The sequence below is a fragment of the Equus caballus genome, chromosome 5 (genome assembly GCF_041296265.1).
Source record: "Equus caballus isolate H_3958 breed thoroughbred chromosome 5, TB-T2T, whole genome shotgun sequence".
Classification (NCBI taxonomy): Eukaryota; Metazoa; Chordata; class Mammalia; order Perissodactyla; family Equidae; genus Equus; species Equus caballus.
Window position 1 is genome coordinate 64,044,894 of NC_091688.1, and position 24,108 is coordinate 64,069,001.

Below are 24,108 nucleotides of genomic sequence, written 5' to 3' on the forward strand. Positions count from 1 at the left end.
CTGTCCCGCCCTCCCTGGACCAACCGAGACCTGGCGGGGAAGCGCGTTAGCCCAATCATCTCGGCCGGAACTGCGACCAACCAATAGGAGGCAGGCACAGGAGGGCGGGCTGAAGGGGTCACGGGCGCAGGCGCAGTTGGGAGCAGGGCTCCGGTTCTGTGGCGGTGTGGGTGAGTTGGGTGCTGCTACGCTCGTGTTGGCCCTGAGAAGCCCCGCGGAGCCGCTGCTGCCTTCTCCTGCTCTCGCCATGTTCCTCACCCGGTCTGAGTACGACAGGTCCGTGCAGCGGGGGGACATGGGTTCGGGGTTGTGGGTGGGCAGGCCCGGGGCCGGGCCTCGGCCTGGGTTCTGCCGTGTCACGGGGCGCCCCGGGAACCTGAGTGTGGCCCGGCCTGGGGATGCCCTGCCTTCCCCAGCCGCCAGCTGTGATTCCCCAAGCTAGACTTGCGCCCAGCGGCCGCGCTCGTGCTACCGCTGAGTCACTGCTGGGTCCTCGCTCGGTGCGGAAGCGAAAACCTCCGCTTTGTGCTTGGGAACTAAGGCTGAGGAGCCGGGACTCTGACCTTTAACCCGGGGAAGGCGAGGGGTCACCCGCTTCCCCGTTCATCTTTTCGTGCTGAGTAGGACTACCTTTTAAAAAAAACGTAGACGTGTGCCTGGAAGAAAAAGCAACTAGAGATTATTTAATGGGTTTGGTAGTTTCAGCTCCCCTTTCCTTCTAGGCGAACAACCTCGTTTTTCATTTCTTAGTGGTGGGAATAGAGCAGGCTTTCCTTTGAGCTGTGGTAGGGCGTGCTGGGATGAATGGTTTCTGCAGCAGCGCGAAGGCAGTCTCAGCCATGCCCAGATATAATGTCTGGAATCTGATGTTATAGGAACTGGAATTTAGAGTGGTTTTCAAGAGTTTTCTCAGTACGCTGATTCCACTACACCTAGGCTTCTCTGACTTTTTGAAAAGTTTAAGTTAATTTGGGTGTCTTTTGAAGGCCAAATCTGTTTGCGAAATCAAGGTTGTGAGATCGTTTGAAAAAAAAATCTTTCAGGCCTAGGAAATGTTAAGTAATATTAAATTGCACCTATTCATGCTGTAGACAATTTTACTTTCAGTTTCCGTTTTGATCAATTAAGTTTTCACATAGCTTTTAGGTTTTTTAAAGCCGGGAAAGGCAGATATTTTCTTTGTACTAAGTGGTTTGAGAAGCTGCATTTCTTGTCAGGTATACGTTGATTCTGTCAAAAGTTTTGTCACCTGGAACTACCACTTTTTTTAGCCTTTTACTGACTCATAAAAGATGTACGTGAAGTTTTAAAACTGACGTCTTTTCCTACTGTTCTATAAAATGACTTTGTTAATCAATATTTAGCTTCCAGAGCACTGAAGAAAATGATCTTTGGGTGATATAATTTTGAGTTAGGGTGTGTATGATGGAAATTGTATCCTTATCAGAAAGCCTTTATTAAGATTTTGTGACCATTTATTTCACATCTTTCTTGACTGCTTTCTGTTATTTTTCTGTCTTCCCAAGAACGCCTAAAATATAGGCCTTTTTTATTCACTTAACTGATGTACTTGAATGCTTGCTGTGTACAAGACACTGCTAGTTGCTGGTCATACAGCATTGAATAAAATCAAGATCCTTGCTTTCATATGAGAGACTCTTTTATTTTATTTTTTTTTCTTTTTAAAGATTGGCACCTGGGCTAACAACTGTTGTCAGTCTTTTTTTTTTTTTTTCCTGCTTTATCTCCCCAACCCCCGCCCCGTACACAGTTGTATATCTTAGTTGCAGGTCCTTCTAGTTGTGGGATGTGGGACGCCGCCTCAACGTAGCCTAACAAGCGGTGTCATGTCCGCGCCCAGGATCCCAACCCTGGGCCACCGCAGCGGAGCACGCGAACTTAACCACTCGGCCACGGAGCTGGCCCCTGAGAGACTGTCTTTTAAAGAACTGTTTACAAAAGTAGCTATAGTATGAGTCAGAAATGTATTCGTGTCATTAAAGAAATTCAAATCAATACAATGGGAGTTTTGATGAGAGATTGCGTTCAATATTAAGGGATCATGGAAAACTTCACAAAGGAGCTGATGCTTAAACTGAGTCTTGAGAAAGGTTTTAATAAATATGGACAGTGAGTGTCAATAGTTTTGAGGCAGAAAATATAAGATGAACAAACGAGGGGCAGTGGGAAAGCACAGTGCATATTTGGGAAAATTCCAGTCTGGCACATATGATACATGTATGGGAATAACCGGAGATACGGGCTAAGGCATGATAGCACTAGGTATTAGATGGTTTTTAATATGAGATTAAGGAGTTTGGGTCTTATTCTGTAGGCAACTGTGCGCCATTAGTTTTTGTTTTAAGAAGTTACATAATCCTAATTGTGTTTTATAGAGATTAAGTGACTGGATTAGAGGAAAGAGCAAGTCAATGCCTGTTAGAAGGCTATTACAATAGTTAGGTGAAAGGTAATGAGGGCATTGAGAATGGAAGAAGAGAGTGTTGAGTTACTGTGGAGGAGGAATTGCTATGAATTGATATGACTTGGCATATGGTTAATATGGGAGAAGATGGGGAGGAATGAATTGGATCATTCAGAGCTTTCTAGCTTAGGGAACTGGAAGATTAGAGATGTCTTAATATAAAAAATGACTTTGGAATGGCAGGAGATGGAGCTGATTTTTCAAGGGTGGCTGGATTTAAAGAGGTATTTCAGATTGGAAAATGTTGAGTGATCGGTGCTAATGGGATATCCAAGAGGGAATGCTCAGGAGGCTTTTATTAATCAGGGACTTGGTCTAATTGGTAATAGAAATTTGGAAGTAGCTGGTGCTTGGCATAAATGAAATAACCCAAGGAAACAGTAGAGTTTGAGAAGAGGGCCAAGAGCAGAGCACATTTTAGGGAGGATGTAGTGATACCTCACTAGGGTGAAGTTCCTTAATTAGGGTGAAAATAATATATTTACAAAGGTCTTCCATACTCTATGCAATTCAGTATTAATTGTCTTGTCATAGAGGCAGGATAGGATTTTTTTGTTTGTTTGTTTGTTTTATTTGAGGGAATTAAAGCTAGTAAGTGGCAGAACTAGGACTTTATCCCAGGTCTTCTATGCTCAGACTTTTCTGTCAGTGATTTTTAAAAACTTCTTTCGAATCCTAAACTTCCTTTTATATGACCTCAGGGATTTTACCTCAGATGGGAGCCTGGGATGGCGGGATTCTCCTTTGACCCTTGACTTAACCAGAACAATTCCCAGAGGCAGTATAGTGGAATAGTGGAAAGCTTAGTCTTGGTAGTCAGATTGCCTAAATTCTTATTCCAGTTCTGCCTCTAACATGCTGAGTGACTTTGGGCAAATTTCTTAACCTCTTTGTGCTTCAACTTCCTCATCTGTAAAATAGTATCTACCTTAGAATACTGCTTCATAGAATTGTTTTGAGGATTAAGTGAGTTAACTCATTTAAAGGTTTATAACAGTGCCAGACATATAGTAGATATGCAGTAAATGTCAACTTGTCTTATTACTATCTGTTTTATATTTGAGAGATACATAGAAAATTTCTTTTGAAAAAATTTTTTGATAAATTTGAAAACTGTACTGTATATCATGTTACGTGTTGTAAAATTCAGACTCTGTAAACCAAGGATTGTAACTATTTTCATTCATTTGTTCAAGTATATTTAAAGTGTCCATTGTGTGCTGAAAGCTTTGATAGCTAAGTCCATGATTGATGCCTCTTCTCCATAGGAATTTCCATCAGATTGGAGCAAGGAGAGGTAGGGAAGTGTTTTAGAGAGAAAAGTAGTCTGGCATGTAATTGATTTAATTATATATTGAGTGAATGAAGCAGGTTAGGCTTTAGGGATTGCACAGATCTCAGTCTATTAAGATAACAATACTAATTCATACAAATAGAGAAATGTACTTGTGATTGACTTTTAGTAAAAAGTAAGATATTAACATCAAATGTGCATAATGAGAAGAGGATAAAGATAAATGTACATTTTCTTGGGAATTGCCTGATAGTTTGGGGGCATGAATTTACCAAAAGAATTCCACATTGATTTGGGATTGAGGCAGAAAGTCACCTGTGCTCATTTGGTCAGTTTGAAGACTTTCTGAGAGTAAGGCAGAAGTGTTCTATACATAGGTTCCATTCCCTTGAAAAGCTGTTAATGTATAAAAAAATAGCAACAGATTGTTGTGGGTAAAGGAGAATAATGACAACACGCAAATCTTGTAGCCATCTGAGCTAGATGTCAAGGAACTTGAGTTTAGTGTCTCTACATTTATTTTTTCTGACAAATATACCACCTTTTTTTTTTCTAAATTATAGGGGTGTGAATACTTTTTCTCCTGAAGGAAGATTATTTCAAGTGGAATATGCCATTGAGGCTATCAAGGTATAGTATCAAGAGGCATAGTTTTTCAAATTTCATAGCAACTTAATGCTTTGCTTGCAGAACATTTGGAGTAAATGTGTTTTAGCTATTCCTTTAGAAAATGTTCTTTATCTGCCTTCAACCAATCACTGTTAACCATGTTAATAACAAGTTCAATCCCATTCCTAACATCTATTTTAAAACTTTTTCAACAGATAGCTGCGTCATAATTATGTAAGTGGCTTCTTTTCAGTGGGGTTGAGGGAACATGTTTGTGTTTATAATCTTCTTGGCTGTGAAGAGAGGGGTATAGAAGTTCAGAGTTAGCACCTGGGAAATATTTTGAACAAATCATTTAACTAATCACCTGTATTCTTGTTGGTAAAGTTGTGAATTTGTACTAGACACTTTCAGGATTGAATAAGAGACGTGTCCGGTAGTCTAGTAACAAAATCGAATAGTTCAAACCAGTACTGAAAAGTTAGTAGTTAGAAAGTAAGTTATCTAAACTTAGAGTTAGTTATCATGTGGGATCTATGTTTGTTGGATTATGGATAATGTAAATTCTGGTTTAGGTTGTCTAGGATAAGGTCCAGGCATCAGGATTTTTAAGGACTCTCCCAGTGAGTCTAATGTCTAGCAGGGGTTGAGAATCACGTGTCTAGTCTGGCCCGTCACTCTGTGCTTCAGTCACTTCTATGTCCTCAAACAGCCTCTATTTGTATAGTTCTAGTGGCAGAATTTTCTCATCAGATACCTCATTCTGTTTGAAAACAGTTCATAATGGTTAGAAATTTATCCTTATATTGAATCAAAAGTCTGGTTTCCTAAAGTTTCCTTCAGTTGGCCCTGGTTTTGCCCTTGAGCCACACAGGATATTTAAACCTCTTCCATAAGACAATTCCTCACATAATTGAAGAAAGCTTTTGTGTTTCCCTGTAAGTTACCTTTTCTAGAAAGAGTGTATTGGGGAAAGTGGTTGTATGAGAATCTGGAAAAGGGCAAAAGAGATTCTGAATAGTTGAAGACATAGAAGTAAAGGTGAAAGCTTTGTGATAGATAGGGGGAGAGAAGATGATGGGTCAGCTACAAGTGCCTATTTCTATTTCTGATCAGCTTTGCCCTATATTGAAACCATATCTTATTAAGAAGCACAGGACTACCACAATTCCAAGCTGTGGCACTTATTTTGAGCCTTAGCTTAGACAACAGTTCTCAGATGTGCAAACCAAGAGTAATCCTCAGTTTTTTGGGTTCTCCTTTAAAGCCCCTTACCAGTAGTAATTTCCAGATTGCTTGGAAATAATGAGATGGTATCTGATATGTGTAGCCGTAGGTTGGGCTGGGATATAGTGATGTGGTTCTTAATGGGTGTGACTTAATCTCTCTGAAAATTCAGGCTCTTTGGCATTTAAACAACCTGGTTGTTGTGTTGGTAACTTATGAGTAGCCAGTGAGAAAGCAATTTGATAACTATAAGGATTTAGCAGTATGAAAGGAGCTGGAGAAATGACTTAAAATGGCTGACAAGTAGAAATTATCACTTGGAGGTACTGTGCAGATTGCATGGGTGAGTTATAGACAGCAGAGGTGGGGGGAAAATGCCTTTAGAGTAGGTTTCTTGGGAGAAGGAGTGAAAATCTGTGGCAGTGTCAAAATTATTGTATTATACTGAGCATCCGGACATTGGCTACTCTGCTAGTGATCTATATTAAAGAGATACTACATGGAGTCACTTCAGATGTTCCCTCTCTTTCCTTCTCCCTCTCCCTAGTCCCACCAAGGAGCAGGGGAGTGGAGTTTAGGCAGAATTGTTATATTGAAATATCTGGGGGTAAATGCAAGTGTACAAAAGAAAATTATCCTGATTTTGATAAATTTTTCAAAAGCCGGTCTCAAAAATATTGACCCTTTTTTGGAGTGGAAGCTTAGGAAGTTTTTTAAGTTGGAGGCCAAATTGAATGGGCTGAGAATTTATTTTCATGTTATGAGAGAATTTCCTCCACAAGGTAATTATAGTATCTAGGAACTATTGACATTTTGGACCGGATAACTCTTTGTTGTGGGGGACTGTCCTGTGCATTGTAAAATGTTTAGCAGCCTCTCTAGCCTCTCCCCATTACATGCCAGTAGCACTCACTCTTCCAGTTGTGACAACCAAAAATGTCTCCAGACTTTGCCAAATGTCCCCTATGGGGTAAAATGGCTCCCAGGTGAGAACAGTACTGCTAGATAAATTTTGAAAAGTAGGTATGTATTCCTGTTCTGTTCAGTTGGAGATTCAGGATCAGCACGCTATACATAACACAATTAGAGAACAACTAAGTGCCAAATTAAATTCTCTAGCTATAGTTTCTGTTTTTTATTTTATTTTTAAGGCATACTTGCATGTGTTTTTAGAGTCATAAGGTAAAATAGTTTTATAGACCTTGTAACGAAAACAGCAATCCCTGAGGCCTGCCCCCTTTGTCTTTAGCAACACAAACATAATGTTTTTGTTTAGGTCTTATCCACAGATTTCTCATTTTGGAGGATGAAGATTTGTGCCCCCAATGACAGACACACACAACACACACGCAATATTGCCTACTGGGGTGGGGGTAGGGCCACTCTCTCAATTTATCTCATATATTTCATAATTTTGTTAGATCATTAGTCAACATTTATGTTAGTATAACTATGTAAATGCCATTCACAACTGAGCCATATTCTGTTATTATTTTCCTGGGAGTTAATAACTCTCTTTTTAAAAAAAATTTGCGAGGCTGACCCCATGGCCGAGTGGTTAAGTTCACACACTCCACTTCGGCAGCCCAGGGTTTCACTGGTTCGGATCCTGGGCGCAGACATGGCACCACTCATCAGGCCATGCTGAGGCGGCGTCCCACATGCTACAACTAGAAGGACCCACGAGTGAAAAATATGCAACTATGTACTGGGGGGATTTGGGGAGAAAAAACAGGAAAAAAAAAAAAAGAAGATTGGCAACGGTTGTTAGCTCAGGTGCCAATCTTTAAAAAAAAAAAAAACTGCTTAATTTAGTATGTACATGTCAATAATGCATCCCCAGAGTCTCTCCAGGTTATGTATATCATCTCAAAACATCCAGGCACATTAAATATCCTATTAAAGATTCTTTAAGAAGTCTTTGAGCCCTCTGTCCTGCTCCAGTCTGGACTAGTTGTCCTCTGGGGCCTACTGCACAGTTGTACACTTAGGATCTTCTGTCAATGTTATCCTAGGGATTCCCTTTAACTCCCTCTTGTGTTAGATCCCATGTCATTTTCTTTTTTGATGTATTCCTTCAGTTTGGTAGAACTCATTCTCCAGTAGTTTCATAAGAAAGTATTTTTTATTTCCAAGCTATTCTGTTTTTTTCCTTTCTCGTACTGGTATCCTGTTCTTGTTGTATGGATGAAATATCTTCTTTTTCTTCAAGGATTTAAAAAATTTTTTTCTTTAGATTTTTTCTTTCTGAAACTAGATTCTTTAGAACTATGTTTTTCAAACTGCAATTCTTGTCCTATTAGTGGGCATTGAAATCAATTTTAGTGGATTATGGGAGCATTTCTTTCTTTTTTGCAGGGGGAGAGGGGGAGATTCACCCTGAGCTAACAACTGTTGCCAGTCTTCCTCTTTTTCTCACACGCGTGTCTGCTCGCTCTTGCGCGCGCGCGCTCTCTCTCTCTCTCTTTCTCTGTTTCTCTCTTTCCCTCCCTAAAGCCCCAGTTGTATATTCTAGTTGTAGGTCCTCCTAGTTCTTCTGTGTGAGCCACTGCCACAGCATGACTACTGACAGATGAGTGGTGTGGTTCCACACCCAGGAACTGAACCCAGGCTGCTGAAGCAGAGTGTGCCAAACTTTAACTACTAAGCCATCAGGGCTGGCTTGGGAGCATTTCTTTTTTAAGTGGAGTAGAACAGTAGATAATCAGAATGCCTTGCCCATAGTATTGATGCAGGTTTGCTTTTTTTTCAATGAAACTTTATTTCTTTTATTTTTATTTATTTGTATGTTTTGATTATGATATAAAATCTATTCCTTTATTTTTCTTTGTTTTTCTTTGTGTTTTGTTTTTGTTTTTGTTTTTGTTTTTTGGTGAGGAAGATTGGCCCCCTAGCTAACATCTATTTCCAATCTTCCTCTTTTTGCTTAAGGAAGATTGTTGTTGAGCTAACATCTGTGCCAGTCTTCCTCTATTTTGTATGTGGGATACTGCCACACCCTGGCTTGATGAGCAGTGTGTAGGTCTACACCCAGGATCTGAACCTGTGGACCCCAGGCTGCCGAAGTGAAGTGCACAAACTTAATGAGTATACCACCGGGTCAGCCCAAAATATGTATCTTAATGTAGATTTTGTTTAAAAAGTTTGACACCACTGCTCTAGAGACAGCTACCTCTTCTCATTTCATGCCTGGAGGGTGTTTCTGGCTGCTGGCTTCTGAGAACTGAGTGAGGAAAGAAGGCTGGGATTCTTAACATTAAGTTTGTCAATTTTTAGTTAATCCTCCTGTTTTCACTTTAGTACTCCTGCCTTTGACTGTGCTTGGTGTCCACAATCCAAAGATTCTGTTTTACCTTCACCGAGTCTTCTGCAGGAGTGTGGGTGGGGGCTGTTAGTGAGCTTTACAGCCTAGGGGAGGGGATCTGGAAATCTGTTTCTAAAGGAGACATTGAACTAATCTTGCAGTTTTTAGCCTCTTCTGTTGCTATTTCCTGAGGTCTTTGTTGCGACCATTTCCTTTTTGGCATCCTATGATATAAATCAGGTTGTTTCTTGACTTTCTTTACTACTGGTTTAAGATTTGGATTTCTCAGGTCTGCCAAGTAAATTATCATAAACCCGTCTTCTTTCTTCGAAATTTTATTGGTGTGTCTTTGCCCATTCTTTTTGTCCTAGTGTATGTATGTCCCCTTGCCCCTTAAACCCCTTGATCTCATATTACTAGGCTTGGGAAAGAAGTAGGGCTAATGTATACGTTTAGTCTACACCTTTACTTAGAAGTATGAATACTCATTTTTTTACATAAAATTCTTTGACAGTTCATCTCCTGTAGTTATTCATGTATCCATTGATTAAGAAAATATACAATGAAAAACTAGTATATACATTTAGTAACACTTAATAAAGTCAAAAATTGAAAAATAATACATATGTGTCTGAGACATGATCATTCAGCCTGCAGACGTATTAAGCGTGTTACACATAACGATTCATGGAATTCTTTGGAATCTTTTGTAATAAGGGGCTCCAAGAGTCTGATGCTCCCGCTGGCAGTCATTGTTTTGTAGAACTAACTAGCTAACTATAATGGTAATTCAGAGGAGGGAACACATATAGTAATGAAAGGCTTTAAGAATAATGGGTGGGATTTGGATAAGCAGCGAGAAGAATGTATTCCAGGGGAGACAGCATGAGCAGAGGTGCAAGGGTAGGGAATAAGATGGCCTGAGAAAATGGGTTAGGCTATTCCTGAGGGATTTTGATCAGTCAGGCCATAACGTGAAAGACACATTGGAAGAGAGAGATTAAAGATGGGGAGACTAAGTAGGAGGCTATTGAAGTAATCTAGCTATATAATAAGAATAACATTTAGTGCTCATTTACTATGTGCTAGGTATCATTTTAAGCATTTTATGTATTAGTGCATTTATGCTTCTTGATGTAGGTTTTGTTATTATTATTATCATCCCCAATTTGCAGATAAGGAAACTGAGACATAGAGGGGTGGATGACTGGGATGGTGGCATGGAGATGGAGAGATGAAATTGAGCTATACTGTGGACTGCTAGTGACCTTGAAAAATGAAGTCAATATTTTTTGTTGGTGGTGGTGTTTATTTTTCTTTCTTTCCTTTTTTTTTTTTTAAGTAAATTACTTTTCTAGAGGTCATGTAGACTTGAGAAATATTCCCTTTGGGGACAGATCAAGATAGCAGAGGTACCAGGTCCAGAAAAAACATTAGAGTTTCACTACTTTCTTGCCTACTGTATTTAGAACTTTAGAATCTGCCCCTCTCCAAAATGTTGGCATTAGAGTTGATCATTTTCCAGATGTTTTCAAGACCTTATTGAACATCCCTTTTATAAGCACAAAATTCTAGAAATCAGTGCTCTTGCCATTGACAGGAACAGTAGATCACTTATCAGGGTGTTCCTTATTCTCTCTGCATACTAGATATGGCTGATTGAAGCTTCTATCTTGTGAAGATATAGAGAGAGATTCCTGGTGAGTGTGTGAGACTGTTCTTTGACCTGTACGTGATAACCATTACATGTTTCTCTTCAGCTTGGTTCTACAGCCATTGGGATCCAGACATCAGAGGGTGTGTGCCTAGCTGTGGAGAAGAGAATTACCTCCCCACTCATGGAGCCCAGCAGCATTGAGAAAATTGTAGAGATTGATGCTCACATAGGTAAGGAGTAGGGAAAAGCTGTTCTGTTGGATCTGGCCTGGGTTAGTTAGTCTTCTTTGATGTTCCAAGGGAGGTTCATTAGATGAATGTCGTCTTATCCCCCTGTTAGCTGTCGTTTTCCAGGCAGTAGGCCAGTGTGCATAACGTAGGAGTAGGAAGTAGTTGTAGGACTCACCTACTCCCAGAAGTCCCTTTCTCCCTTAAATTTAGACTTGGCAAATGTGATGGTTGGTGACATATGTAAAGGTTGAATCATAGGCCAGCTCCCTGTGATGGCTGGGTCTTCCTTGATGCATAACATTCGCCCTGGTAGGAGGCCACCAGAAGCAGAGGTTCCTGGTGACGCAGAGGATTGTGTGGGAAGCTAGAGGTGTCCACTAAGAAAAGAGGAACTCTTAAAGATCTTTAGAGTGAATTACAGTTAAGAGAGTATAAGAATAATAAGGGCCTGCCTGGTAGTGTAGCGGTTGGGTTCTCTGCTTCGGTGGCCTGGGGTTCATGGGTTCAGATTCTGGGTGCAGACCTACACACCACTCATCAAGCCATGCTGTGGTGGCATCCACATACAAAATGGAGTAGATTGGCACAGAAATTAGCTCAGGGACAATCTTCACCCCCCACAAAAAAAAGAAAGAAAGAAAAAGAATAGACTTTGACCAGATCAGTCCTCTTCCTCTGTTTTCAGATTTATCTTTTTACTGCCTATCTCCCCCCAACACCAGCATTTTATTGGTCATTGTTATAATTCCCCTGCCTTAGCTTCTGGAATCATTGTAGCATTACAGGGTTAGTAGTTCTACTTATTTGTAGCATGGCATTTTAGTTGGCTGTCCCAATTTTTTTAACCTATCTAGTCATCAATTAATGAAACATTGGTAATAAAATTAATTGCTTGAAGGCATCAGAACCAAATGCCATGATGACTCTGGTTGCTTGACATCTCTTTTATAGATACAGAAGCTGAGATTTAGTATTTCTTAAAATACTAAATAGAACACTGTGTGTATTTTATCTTAAGTCACCTGTCTCTTGGAGATAGGTCAGTGTCACTCCATTCAACAAATTGAGAACCTACTATGTGCAGACATTGTGCTAGTCACCTGGGATACAGAGAGGAATGAGACATAGTCCTTGTCTTCCAGGAGCATACAGTCTAATCGTGGAAGTGGACATGTAAATAAGTAAATACAATTAAGTGATGTAGGTATTGAGAAGGCTGTAGAATATGCTCAGTAGGAGTACAAAGGAGGAAATAATTAGTTTTGCCTGGGGCCAGTGGTAGTGGGACTTTCAGAAAAGAATTCCATAAAGATGATGCTTGAGCCAAGTTGAATTCTAAAAGATAAGGAAGTGTTTACCAAGTGAACAAGTGTCTGGATGCAGCAGAGGAGAGAATTCTAGTCAGAGAAAATAGAAACGAGCAAAGCCTTGGTGGTATCAAATATAAAATATAAAATGCATGAGCAGTTTGGTGTGACTGGGAGGTGGACTGTGGCAAGAAACGAGTGTGGGGTCAGACAGTGGAAGTCCTTTTTACCATGCTGAAGAACTTGACCTTAGTCTTTTGCATTGATGGGGAAGGTTTTAAGCATTGAGGTAATATGATCAGACTGGGATTTTAGAAAGACCTTTCTGATGACAGTGTTAAAGGTAGAGTGAAGGGGGCTGAGACTGGAGGTGGGGAGACCAGGTAAGAAAGTTTTTTTTAATCCAAGTAAAGAGATGATGAGAGCTTTAACCAAGGCAGTGGCCAGAGAATGGAGAGGTAAGGACTAATGCCAGACAGAGTAATCAGATAAAGTTTGATAGAATTTGGAATCCGATTGGTTGTGAGGATCAAGGAGGAAGAGGGAGTCTGGAAGGGAAGTAACTTGATTGGAGTCTGTGTTATATCCAAGTAGATATATTAAGGGAGACATTTTGCTTCGTAGGAGCAAGACCTAGGCTTGAGATTCAGGTTTGAGTCATGGCATATAAAGTAACAGCCATAACCTTGGCATCTTGGACCATCAAGCAGACTTTCTCTAATATAGCTAATTGGTTTGTGTTTGATCAGAGAGGTAAAAAGGCTTTTGATTTTATTCTAGGTTCTTCCACCATAGCTCTTGGTGAAATGGTTATTTTTTCCTCATTTCTCCTGTTGGGGTGTTAGTGTTTGCTTAGTGTGAAAGTGCATCATGGTCTACAAAAAGGGCTAAAGGGATGCCTAAGGATGTCCTATGTGGAAATTCATGTTTGATTGGCTGTTCTTCTCTGTCTTCTATCTTAATAGCTGGAGTTCTGTGTCATTGTGGATGGTTTTTTATTTGTTTGTAATGTAATTATACTTGTGTTCAGTTCAGATAAAATTTCCCATCTAATCTCCTGGGTATATTGCTATGGGATTGCTGAATGGCTGCCATGGTTCCACTCCAGAATTTCGGTATTTCCTGAGTAGATGAAAGAGTTATACAAGGATTTGGCCACTGGGTCACTGTTGCTTTTACATTGCAGGTTGTGCCATGAGTGGGCTAATTGCTGATGCTAAGACTTTAATTGATAAAGCCAGAGTGGAGACACAGGTAAAATTAGCATCATCTCTTCTTTTTACCATGATGCTTGGGTTCCTTGTTTAGTGATGATACAGCTGCCTGGGCTGTATAGCAGGCCTCTGTGTTAATATCAGATGTAGCTCTTGGGAGTGATTTCGGTTAGAATCCCTAGTTAAAACTTTCTGAGGCTTAGATTCTACCCATCCAACTGTTGCAGCTTTAAGGAAGCCCTGGTAAATAGTGCTAACAGTCTCTTGCTTATTTATGATTTGCCTTATATAAAGTGAGCATCGTACTGCATTCTTTTCCCTAATTGACTTTCTGTGAGAGCACCGAAGCAGGAGGTAGACATAGCCAAAGGACACCTGCCCCTCCCCACCTCCCCTCCACCCACTCGCCGCCCTCCCACTTCCCCTCAACTGCCTTTGCTGCTAGGCTTGCAAATAACAGCTCTCCTGTGGTGAGTAATGGTATGTACCCGGTGACAAATACTGGTTGAGAATATTGATTTTTTTTTTAACCAAGCACCTGCTGCCTGGAGAGTAGACTAATAAGAAAAAATATCTGATTGGTAAAAATTTTTTTACACTTATTTGCAAGTTTGCTATCAATACTTATGTAAGAATAAGTCATGTTAAACACCAGCAGAATGATAATATGGGGTCTTTGAGGGAAGGTGATATTCAGCTATTAGCATTCACTTTGTGAAAAGACTAAACTTGGTGCTTTGAGAGGTTAACTCTGTTTTTCAAGGGAGTAATCCTCTTGTCCATCATTGCTGAGAGTCCTTTTGATAAGTTTATTTCCAGAGCCGTTTCTCTTCCTCTCATGTAGTCCCAAGCGTTCGAGTTTAGTGTTAAGGAGTACACACTGGAGCTTGACCCTTCAGTTTCTAGCCGCAGTTCAAAGGGCTGTGTGTAGGGAGATGGTGGGCTGCTTTAATGCCCTTCTTATTTGAAAGGTAGACCTTGCTTTGCTCTTCTTCTAGAACCATTGGTTCACCTATAATGAGACAATGACAGTGGAGAGTGTAACCCAGGCTGTGTCCAATCTGGCTCTGCAGTTTGGAGAAGAAGATGCAGATCCAGGTGCCATGGTGAGTGTGGTCTTGCTGTTCTGTGAGACTTAGAACATTTGTCCTCTGAACATGCCTTTCCCAGCCCCTCTCGCCCCCTACTTCATAGCCATTTATCTTCATACCTCTTGTTTTCTGGTTCCAGTCTCGTCCTTTTGGAGTAGCACTGTTATTTGGAGGCGTTGATGAGAAAGGACCCCAGCTGTAAGAACCATTTTGCCATATTTTTCCTGCTTCCTTGGGAAAGTTCTTTTAATTTGGGATGAGGACTGATAGTTTAAATCGACTGAGAAAATTATTGTAGAGTTGTAGAAAAACGAAGGGCTTCTAACTCTAAAGTTCATGATTCTCTGCTGTTTATACGAAGACAAATTTGGGGACTCTATGAAGTAGTCCCTTATTGGAACTAGTGCTAATTCTGGAAAGAATTAGAAGTAACTTTGTTACTATAGTCGGCATGTGTTTTAGAGCTTTGCTTTGGAATGTTGGTTTGATCCCTATCCTCAAATATTATTTAGATAGGCATACACAAGTGCCCTATTTATATATACTATACTATACTTAGTTTTCTTAAACGCTTTAGAAGATCTGGTTTCTCCAGTATAGAACATCTTTTGGATTTGTGCCTCAGTATTTCAGTGGAGTTTCCTGGCTGGGCTAAGCATTTATATTTTTTAGTGAGACATTTGTTACATAAAATGCCACCACTTAAGCATTTTAATCCTCTTTTGGGGGGGTTGCAGGTTTCATATGGACCCATCTGGAACCTTTGTACAGTGTGATGCTCGAGCAATTGGCTCTGCTTCAGAGGGTGCCCAGAGCTCCTTGCAAGAAGTTTACCACAAGGTAATTAAGCATTCTCACAACTTTTATTTTATTATTTTTAAAATCAAGATATAACTTACATACAATAAAATGTACAGACCTTAAAAGTTCAGTTCTATGAGTTTTGACAATTGTATACACCGTTGTAACTACACATCTAAAAAAAGATATAGAACATTTCCATCACCCCCCTAGAAATGCTTGTCTTCTCTCCAATCTCTCTTCCTCCCTCACAACCATGTTCACCACTATGGATTAGTTTTGTCTGTTCTTGTGCTTTTTTTTTTTTTTTTTTTCTGAGGAAGATTCTCCTTGAGCTAACATCCATTGCCAGTTTTCCTCTTTTTTTGCTTGAGGAATATTAGCCCTGAGCTAGCATCTGCACCAATCCTCCTCTATTTTTTTGTATGTGGGTCACTGCCACAGCATGCCACCACTCACAGCTGGTGAGTAGAGCAGATCTGTGCTCAGGATCCAAACCTGCGAACCCCTAGGCTGCCAAAGCAGAGCATGCAGAAATTTAACCACTTGGCCATGGGGCCAGGCCTTGTTCTTATACTTTTTATAAATGGAATCCTAAGTTTGTATTTTTTCACCTGCCTTTTTTTGTTCAACATTATGCTTTTGAGAGCCATTCCTGTTTTTGTACATATCAATAGTTCCTTTTTATTGCTGAGTGGTATACCATGGTATAGATGTACCACAATTTGTTTATCCTTTATCCTCACAGATTGACTTAACAAAATATGCTTCCTAGTCTGGCTCTTGAAGCAGGAGGGCATTTGGCCTTTTTTATATTTGTGGGATAGGAAGACTTGGTGTTGGGTAACTCATTGTTGTGGTTGAAGGCTGCCATACTTACCATTCAAGTGGTTCATTCAGGGAGGCCTGCTCACATCAGCCCCTAATAGTATTTATTTTATGTGTGGGGGAAATTAGGTACACAATGGGAAAAAAAGAATAAATTTTCTAAACCATTGGGCTACCTTCTTAAATCATTTGGGAATTATTCATGGGATATCACCATTCATAGGATAATATCACAATATTATTTTGCTTCTAAATTAAAAGAAGATAAGTAGAGAAGTGGAGCCCTTTTCTCTTCTTCAAAGATCACTTACCATGTGAAAGTTGGTGACTTTGTTCTGGTTCAAAATAAGACTTTTTTTTCCTGAAGAAATATATTCTACTTATTTACCATTTACTTGAATTCTGGAGATACTTGTAATATGCTGTACTTATTAAGATGTTTGATTTTTTAATATTTGCTAAATCATTTCCTCAGGGAGCTAAAGGGGAAACTTTGAAGGAAGGAGGGATTATGTACAATTAATGGCTACTCTTCTTACCCTCTTTGTTTCAAGTCTATGACACTGAAAGAAGCCATCAAGTCTTCACTCATCATCCTCAAACAAGTAATGGAGGAGAAGCTGAATGCAACTAACATAGAGGTATTTTCTGTTTTATTGCTTTTTATTCAGATATCCTAGCTCCCATTGCTGAAGATTGAATGGATTGAGATAACCACATTTTTGTATGACCAGTTCTTAAGTTATGATATCCTTTGAATAAACAACTTTAGTTAAGTGGTAATGGCAGAAGCCAGAATTCGATGAGTTAAAGAGTGAAAGGGAGGTGATGAAGTGGACAAAACAAGAGTGTGCTGCTTTCTCAAGAACTGATTAGTGTCAGCAGAAGGCAGCATTTAAAGAAAAGGATTTTTGTCTTTTTAAGGATGGTGAAAGACTTGAAAATATTGTTATAGACTCAGAAGAAACTAGTGGATAAAGAAACATTAAAAGAAATAGAAGCAGAGGTTAGATAGTGATAGAAAAGTTCTAGAAGAGGGAAGACATGGTACAAATGAAGGAGTTGGTTTCAAAAAGTAGAATTTATTCAGCATTATATTGAATACCTATTATATGCCAGACGCCAGGGATATAGACACAGAAAATCCTATTCCCATTCAAGTAGTGTAGAAGACATGCAGATAGTAACAGCTTGGGGTGATACTTCTATAATACCAATAAGAATGGATTATCATAAAAACATGTAACTTATACTGGGGCATTAGGAAAGCTTACTGGAAGAGATGACGTCTGGAGAAAGGAAGAGAAGAGTATTCCAGGAAGAGAGAACAGCCATGTGCAAAGGCTTAAAGATGTAAAATAATATAATGCATAAAAGGGAACTTTGAGGGTTTTGTTTGAATGCCAGGGTGTGAGATGTAGGTAAGATAGGGAGATGGCAAGAGATGACACTGGAGTGGCATGGACCAGATCCTCTGTGCCCTTATATAGGATGCTAAGAGTAGATAGGAGAAAAGGAGTTAATGATGAGTAAACGTAAGGTAGGTTTGGAGGTGAATTGGGAGAAAGGTCCTTTATTTCCCCAGTGATTGTTAGATCATGTGCTGAGGGTAGGTGAATGCAACAGTGAAATTCAGGAGAATGGGAAATATTTGGACAAGTCATTATGGATAGGGAAATGACACGAGTGAGTGACAGGATTGCTGGGCCACATTAAAATACTAGCAGAGGCCAGAATCACAAAACAAATTGTAAAAAGTCGGGATAGTTTTACCCTTGGAGGCATAGTATGTATGTATATTATATTTCAATTAAATTTTTTTTAAAAGGCAACTGAGGCTATAATCACAAATCAATAGTTAAACCAATCAGCACTTACAAGGATATTTGTCAGCTGTACTCAGCATAGTTAGGAAAATGTATGTTTGGGTTAATCTCTGGTGAAGGATTGACTCGTAAAGGGCACAGGAATGGAGAGTGTTATTGGTAAATGTCTCACCAATAGAGCCAGGTCCCATAGGCTGCTGTGAAAGGGGCAAAATTGGACGACAGATCAAGAAGCTGGCCTAAAGGGGGGAAGGTCTGAGAAGAGTTGGTGGGGCCTGCCTGGTGGCGCAGTGGTTAAGTTCGCACGTTCTGCTTCTCAGCGGCCTGGGTTTCACCAGTTCGGATCCCGGGTGTGCACATGGCACCGCTTGGCAAAAGCCATGCTGTAGTAGGCATCCCACGTATAAAGTAGAGGAAGATGGGCATGGATGTTAGCTCAGGGCCGGTCTTCCTCAGCAGAAAGAGGATTGGCAGTAGTTAGCTCAGGGCTAATCTTCCTCAAAAAAAAAGTTGGAGAGAGGATGGGGCCGGGGCGGGCTAGGGGATGGGGGGGTGGGTTAGCTTGCTTTTTGAGCAGTAATGGGGAGAAAGGGGATTTGGAATGCAAATGGAAAAACTTACTTCATAAATATGTTGTTTTTTCACCTTCTTAGCAAAGGTTCGAAAATACTTCCCCTTCTTGCCAGTCTCTGAGATGAGGTACAACAAATGCAGTGGTACTCCCATCTTGACCGTTGGGAGGGCTTTTTCCAGTTCCTTTCTGGTACTTTGTTTTCTTTGGTACTGAATGAGATAGGATCTTGGCATTTCTGCTAAGACTCTCTTCCTGCCACCCTGGAGTAATTCACATGTAGTTCTGTTGATTTCACAGTAAAGGTTCTAAGGCCTGCTTGGTTCAACTGAAACTGCAAAAGTAGTTTTTAGGTTAATGTCAATGCAACTACAATGTTGCTTTGAAAAGAGCATAAGGTATGTCTCATCCATGCTCTATCATTCACTGTATTAATCCCTGACTTTTTTCTTCACATTAAAAAGGGGCACTTCCACTTGTCCAAGACTGTTTACTCCACCAGTGCTCTGACTCATGGTTTCCTGGCTGTCCATCAGTCTTTGGAAATGAGGCCCAGAAATCTGTGATTTTGAAATCTCCTTGGGTGATTCTGATGGTCAGTCTAAGGTCAGGCATTTGGGAGCCACTGCTCTAGCCACTGCATCTTTAGGTCCCTGCTCCATCGGTTGTCCCTTGGATCACCAGCCTCTCCTTCTCTACAGCTGCTTCCCCTCAAAAAGTAAAAATTTCCAAATTGCATCTTTAAAACCCACTTTTGTTAACCCTTCCTTCTACCTACTATGCTGCTTTTTTAAAAAAATCAACTTTGTCGAGGTATAATGTAAATGCTGTAAAATGCACCTATTTTAAGTATACAGTTCACAGAATTTTGACAAACGTATAACCCCTGTATCTGCCACCACAATCAAGATTTAGAACATCCCCATCATCCCTAACAGTTCCCTCAGACCTCTTTTTAGTCACTTCTTCCCACTGATCTGCTTTTTGTCACTATAGATTCATTTTGCGTGTTCTAGAATTTCATATCAGTGGATCATACAATGTGTATTCTTTTGTGTCTAACTTCTTTCACTCAGCATAATGATTTTGAGATTCATCCATGTTTTGTGTGTCAGTAGTCTGTTAACATTTTATTGCTGCATGCTGTTCCATCCCAGGCCTATTTTTTAACCGTTATTGCTAGGTCTCTTCCAAACGGATTCTATGTATGCGTTGTCTTCACTGCCTCACTTCTCACTTATTCCTCTGTCACTACCATTTGTTTCTGTTCTTATTATTTCCCTGAGACTGCTCCTTGCTAAGATAATTCCTGTTTGTCAGATTTTAGACACTAAAAAGGTCACTTTTTAGACCTTTTATTTGACCTTTCTGAAGCAGACACCTCAATTTCTGACAATTCTAAAACTAAACTCATTATCTTTCCTGAAAACCATTTCCTCTTCCCATATTTCTAATGCCTCTGGATGATACCACCAGTGTGCCTGTCATTCACAGCAGAAATCTAGAAGACTTTGACTTCCCTTTCCCTTCACTGAACTGTGTCTTTGCCCCCGTATAAATAAGTCTCATATCAGTGCCCCCTCTCCATCCCTACTTCCAGTGCCGCCTTTCTCATTTTTCTCCTGCCTTGTATGTCTTCAGAGGTTTCCTAACTAGTCTTCCTGCTTCTAGCCTTGCCCTCCTCCATTTCATTCCATTTTCTCCCCATTGTGCTACTCAGGTGGATTTTCTGAATTGCATATCTAATTTTGATTGTTCTCCACTTAAAAAAATCTGACTCCTACTGTCCACTAGATAAATTCCAAACTTCTTTTCATGGCACAATAATTCACTACTTCTCAAATCATGTATTTAATCTGTTGGCACCTTGCTAAGCATTTTACATGCATTTATTTATCTTAATCCTCACAACAACCCTATGAGATAGGTATTTCCCTTTTTTTTTTTTTTTTTTTTGGTGAGGAAGATTGGCCCTGAGCTAACAACTGTGCTAGTCTTCCTCCATTTTGTATGTGGGATACCACCTCAGCATGGCTTGATGAGTGGTGCAGATCCGTGCGTGGAATCTGAACCAGTGAACCCCAGGCTGCTGAAGCAGAGTGCGGGAACTTAACCACTGTGCCACCAGGCTGGCCCCGAAACTGAGGCTTTGAGAGGATAGGATCTTGCCCAAAATAACAGAATTGGTAAATGGTGAAGTCAAGATTTGAACTCGGATCTAAGTTTGTGTCCTGTACTTTTAACCACTTCAATATACTTTCTCTCTGTGAGCTCTGACCTCCTACTTTCTCTCCATTTTATCTCATCCCATATGCAACCTCTGCCCTAGCCATTCAGAATTACATTCAGTTTTGCAGATACATCATCTTGTTTCATGCCTTTATGCATTTGCACATTCAGTCTGCCCTTCTGTTCCTCAACTGACCCTTTATGCTTTAAGACAACTCAAAGTTTGCTTGAAGCCTTCCTGAACTTTCCCTAGATCGCTGCTTTGTGCTTCTACCCTACATATGCTTAGCTTTCTTATAGCACTTACTTGACATTGAAATCATTTGGCATTTAGCACCCTGTAAATAAGAGACTTCTTTATCTTTGGATCCTTAGTGCCTAGTGCAATTGTAACTAGTACACAGATGCTTAGTAATTATTGATCGAATGAATGAAAAACAATACCTGTTTTACCTGCCTCACAGGTTTTTGAAAGTAAAGTGAGAGAAATAGAAAAATATCTTTCATATTCATGTAAATAAATTTATCATCATGTAAATGGAAGGGGTTCTTTTTACTCATCTAATGATAAGTACCTCCCTGAAGGCAGTACTTGGTTCAAGTCCTATGAGTAATGATTCGCAGCCTGGTTTCATACGACTGTTCTATTCAGAGTTTGCCTAGTTTCTGTTTTTTAATCCCCTGTAATGGTTTGGAGCACCAGCCTGTGAGCTGTGAGTGACTTGACAAAAAATTCTGTAGGCCCTCACTCTTACTGACTTTATGTTTTTTTGTCCTCATGTCCTTAAGAGAAGCAGTAATAACATTTATACATTTTAATTTCCTTGGAATAGAACTCATGGGCTATATGGACATGAGTAGACTGTTTAACATATTTTGCAAATGTATTTGGGACTCTTCTGACGTCTCATGTAATTAGATGGATGAATCCAGTGGAGACCGCAGGCTTTGAGAGAACCTTTTTTAGTCTGTTGCCAAAACATATTCAGGTGTTTTAAGATGTGCAGTAGTCTTTTTATAAATTTTACCTGTAGATGAAGCAGAGAATAATAACCATCATATAACTGGATTATGCCAATTCTGGCAGTTTTCAAATTATATTAAATACCAGTGATGAATATTAGTCAAAAAATGCCCTAGTATGTTTAAAAGTTTTAAAAAAAGAAAATATCATTACAGTGTCATTACATTTAAAGCAGATTAAACACAAAAGCTTTTTAGGCAAATGTGAAGTGGCACCTATTCCTCAATATTGCTCAAAAATGTTGGACTCTGTTGTCAGCAGATGATGGAAAATGTGGCAGTTTTAGTTAAATTTGATCTGGGCTGCTAGTTATTACTAATATCTTCAGTCAAAACTGATTTCCAAGGTGGCAGCGGCGTGATCTTCCTCGGCTGCTGGGCTGGAGCAGAGGGGCGGCGCCGAGCCCACCCGGGGTGCCAGGCACTTCAGGGTGTGGACCTCACCGACTGGGGAGAAGGTCACGCACGCTGGCCAGGTTTATGATGATGGAGACGACAAGAGGATTCGGTTTGTAGGGCATCAGAAAGAGGTGAATGAAAACTTCGCCACTGATTTGATAGCAGAGCAACCCATGAGTGGAGAGCCAAGTGATAGCGTGTGACGGCAGCGGGGGGATCCAGGCCACCCCTACATCAGCCTGAACAGAGACAAAAACCGGGACGTGTGGTTATTGTGGACTCCAATTCAGGCAGCACCATCACTAGAACGATCATGCACGGTCCTAGGAGGTGGTGCACGTGAGCATTTCCCTGGTAAATAAAACAAGTGAAGACCCTGGTGCTGCTCAGGGCATTACTAGTGCCAAATAAAGGGCGGCCGTTTTTATCAGGGGGAGAAAAAGAGCTGATTTCCTATTGTCGATGTTAATGGAATCTTTTCATGGCCTGTCCTTTTAAAAAACAAAACAAACCTTTTTGTTGTTAAGTTGTGATAGGGACAATTTTAGAGAAAATAATACCTAATACTAATAGTTAACAGTTATTTGATGCTTTTTATAATGATCTAGGCACCAATGGAAATTGAGGCACAGAGTGGCCAAGTAACCCAAGGTCACCACAAGCTCAACTTGCAAGTGTGTAAATATGTTTTTCCAAAAGGAATCTTTAACAGAAAAAAGTACTGACCCCATGTGGTTTGCTGCTGCTTTTGTGATTCTTGTTGAAGTAACTTTAAGAAGTGACAGTGATACCAGGCATTGGTTAACTATTATGTGGTGGGTTAACCTTAAAATAGAAAATTTGGTCAATAAGAATTTTTATTTTGGAGTCAGAGAGCTATTTTAGGACCCTGCTGCTGGGACGGATATCCCTGGGACAGCAGATCCCTTAGTTCCTAGTGAACAGCTGCCTCACCAACACAGCCTGTGACCATGCTGGGACTTTCAGCAGGGTAACCAGCCCAGCTCATTAACCCTTCTCTGTTTTCTTTCCAGCTAGCCACAGTGCAGCCTGGCCAGAATTTCCACATGTTCACAAAGGAAGAACTTGAAGAGGTTATCAAGGACATTTAAGAAAGCGTGATCCTCAGAACTTCTCTGGGACAATTTCAGTTCTCCTGATTGCCCTTAACGTTTCTTTCCAGCTCCTGTTCGTTGGAAAATCTCCAGTGTATGTGCATTTTTTTATGATGTCTGTACATAAAGGCAGTTCTGAAATAAAGAAAATTTTAAAATATTTGTTAATGGACTATTCTAATGCAGTCTTTTGTTTGAAATGCTTATGTTAGGGGGCAAAAAGGATATTGGTATGAATATCCCTGTCCTGTCAGAGTTTCTATTCTGAATTGTTGTAGTAGCTCTCTGCAACAGAATCAGCTGTTCATGAATCCCTTCGTGTTGGCAAATGAACTCAAGCTAGCCCAGCTCCTCCCAGTGGTTCATAAGATATTAATGCCACTATAAACCCATTTCAGTCCTATAGTTTCTCTTGAGTAAATAGGTATTTTTGCTGCTTTCCTTATACAAAGGAGAGGCTACTGACTGACAATTAAAAGAACATGTTCTGAGGTCCTCCCCAAAACACTGATGGGTTAGAATAAGCCAGCTACAATGTTGTATCAGTTCTTGTGTTGTAAGTAGACAATTTGGAAAGAGATTTTCTTTTTTTATGAAGTTAAGGACTATAAAAGAATTCATGATCTTAGCCTCGCTGGCGATCAATTACAAATCAGTAAGAGAATGGTATATTCAGAAATAGTTTACGTTAGACCTTGGAATGTACTATATTAGAGCTACCATCATATAACTGATTGAGATTATCAATCTTTTGGAGCCTCAAAAATGGCCATATGAAGTAGATATTGTTATACTTAACAGATGAAGAATCTAAGGCTGTGTGACCATGGACACAGAAAATTAAGCTGTTGGGACTTGAACTCAGATTTTCTGGTTTTAGATCATCAACTCATAATTT

General features: G+C 40.1%; 1 protein-coding gene across 2 annotated transcripts; it reads left to right on the forward strand.

Moving 5' to 3' along the window:
• On the forward strand, positions 1-23,370 carry PSMA5 (proteasome 20S subunit alpha 5). Of its 2 annotated transcripts, XM_001918054.5 has the most exons (9): positions 1-276; positions 4,343-4,409; positions 10,680-10,806; positions 13,300-13,367; positions 14,326-14,433; positions 14,558-14,616; positions 15,156-15,258; positions 16,602-16,688; positions 23,130-23,370. In XM_001918054.5, exons 1-9 carry the CDS (start codon positions 248-250, stop codon positions 23,205-23,207), a joined length of 726 nt encoding a protein of 241 aa, XP_001918089.1. In that variant the 5' UTR covers positions 1-247; the 3' UTR covers positions 23,208-23,370. The 2 variants fall into 2 exon arrangements, with proteins under 2 accessions (XP_001918089.1, XP_014595654.1); XM_014740168.3 differs by lacking the exon at positions 4,343-4,409.
• Positions 23,371-24,108: the final 738 nt, after the last annotated feature.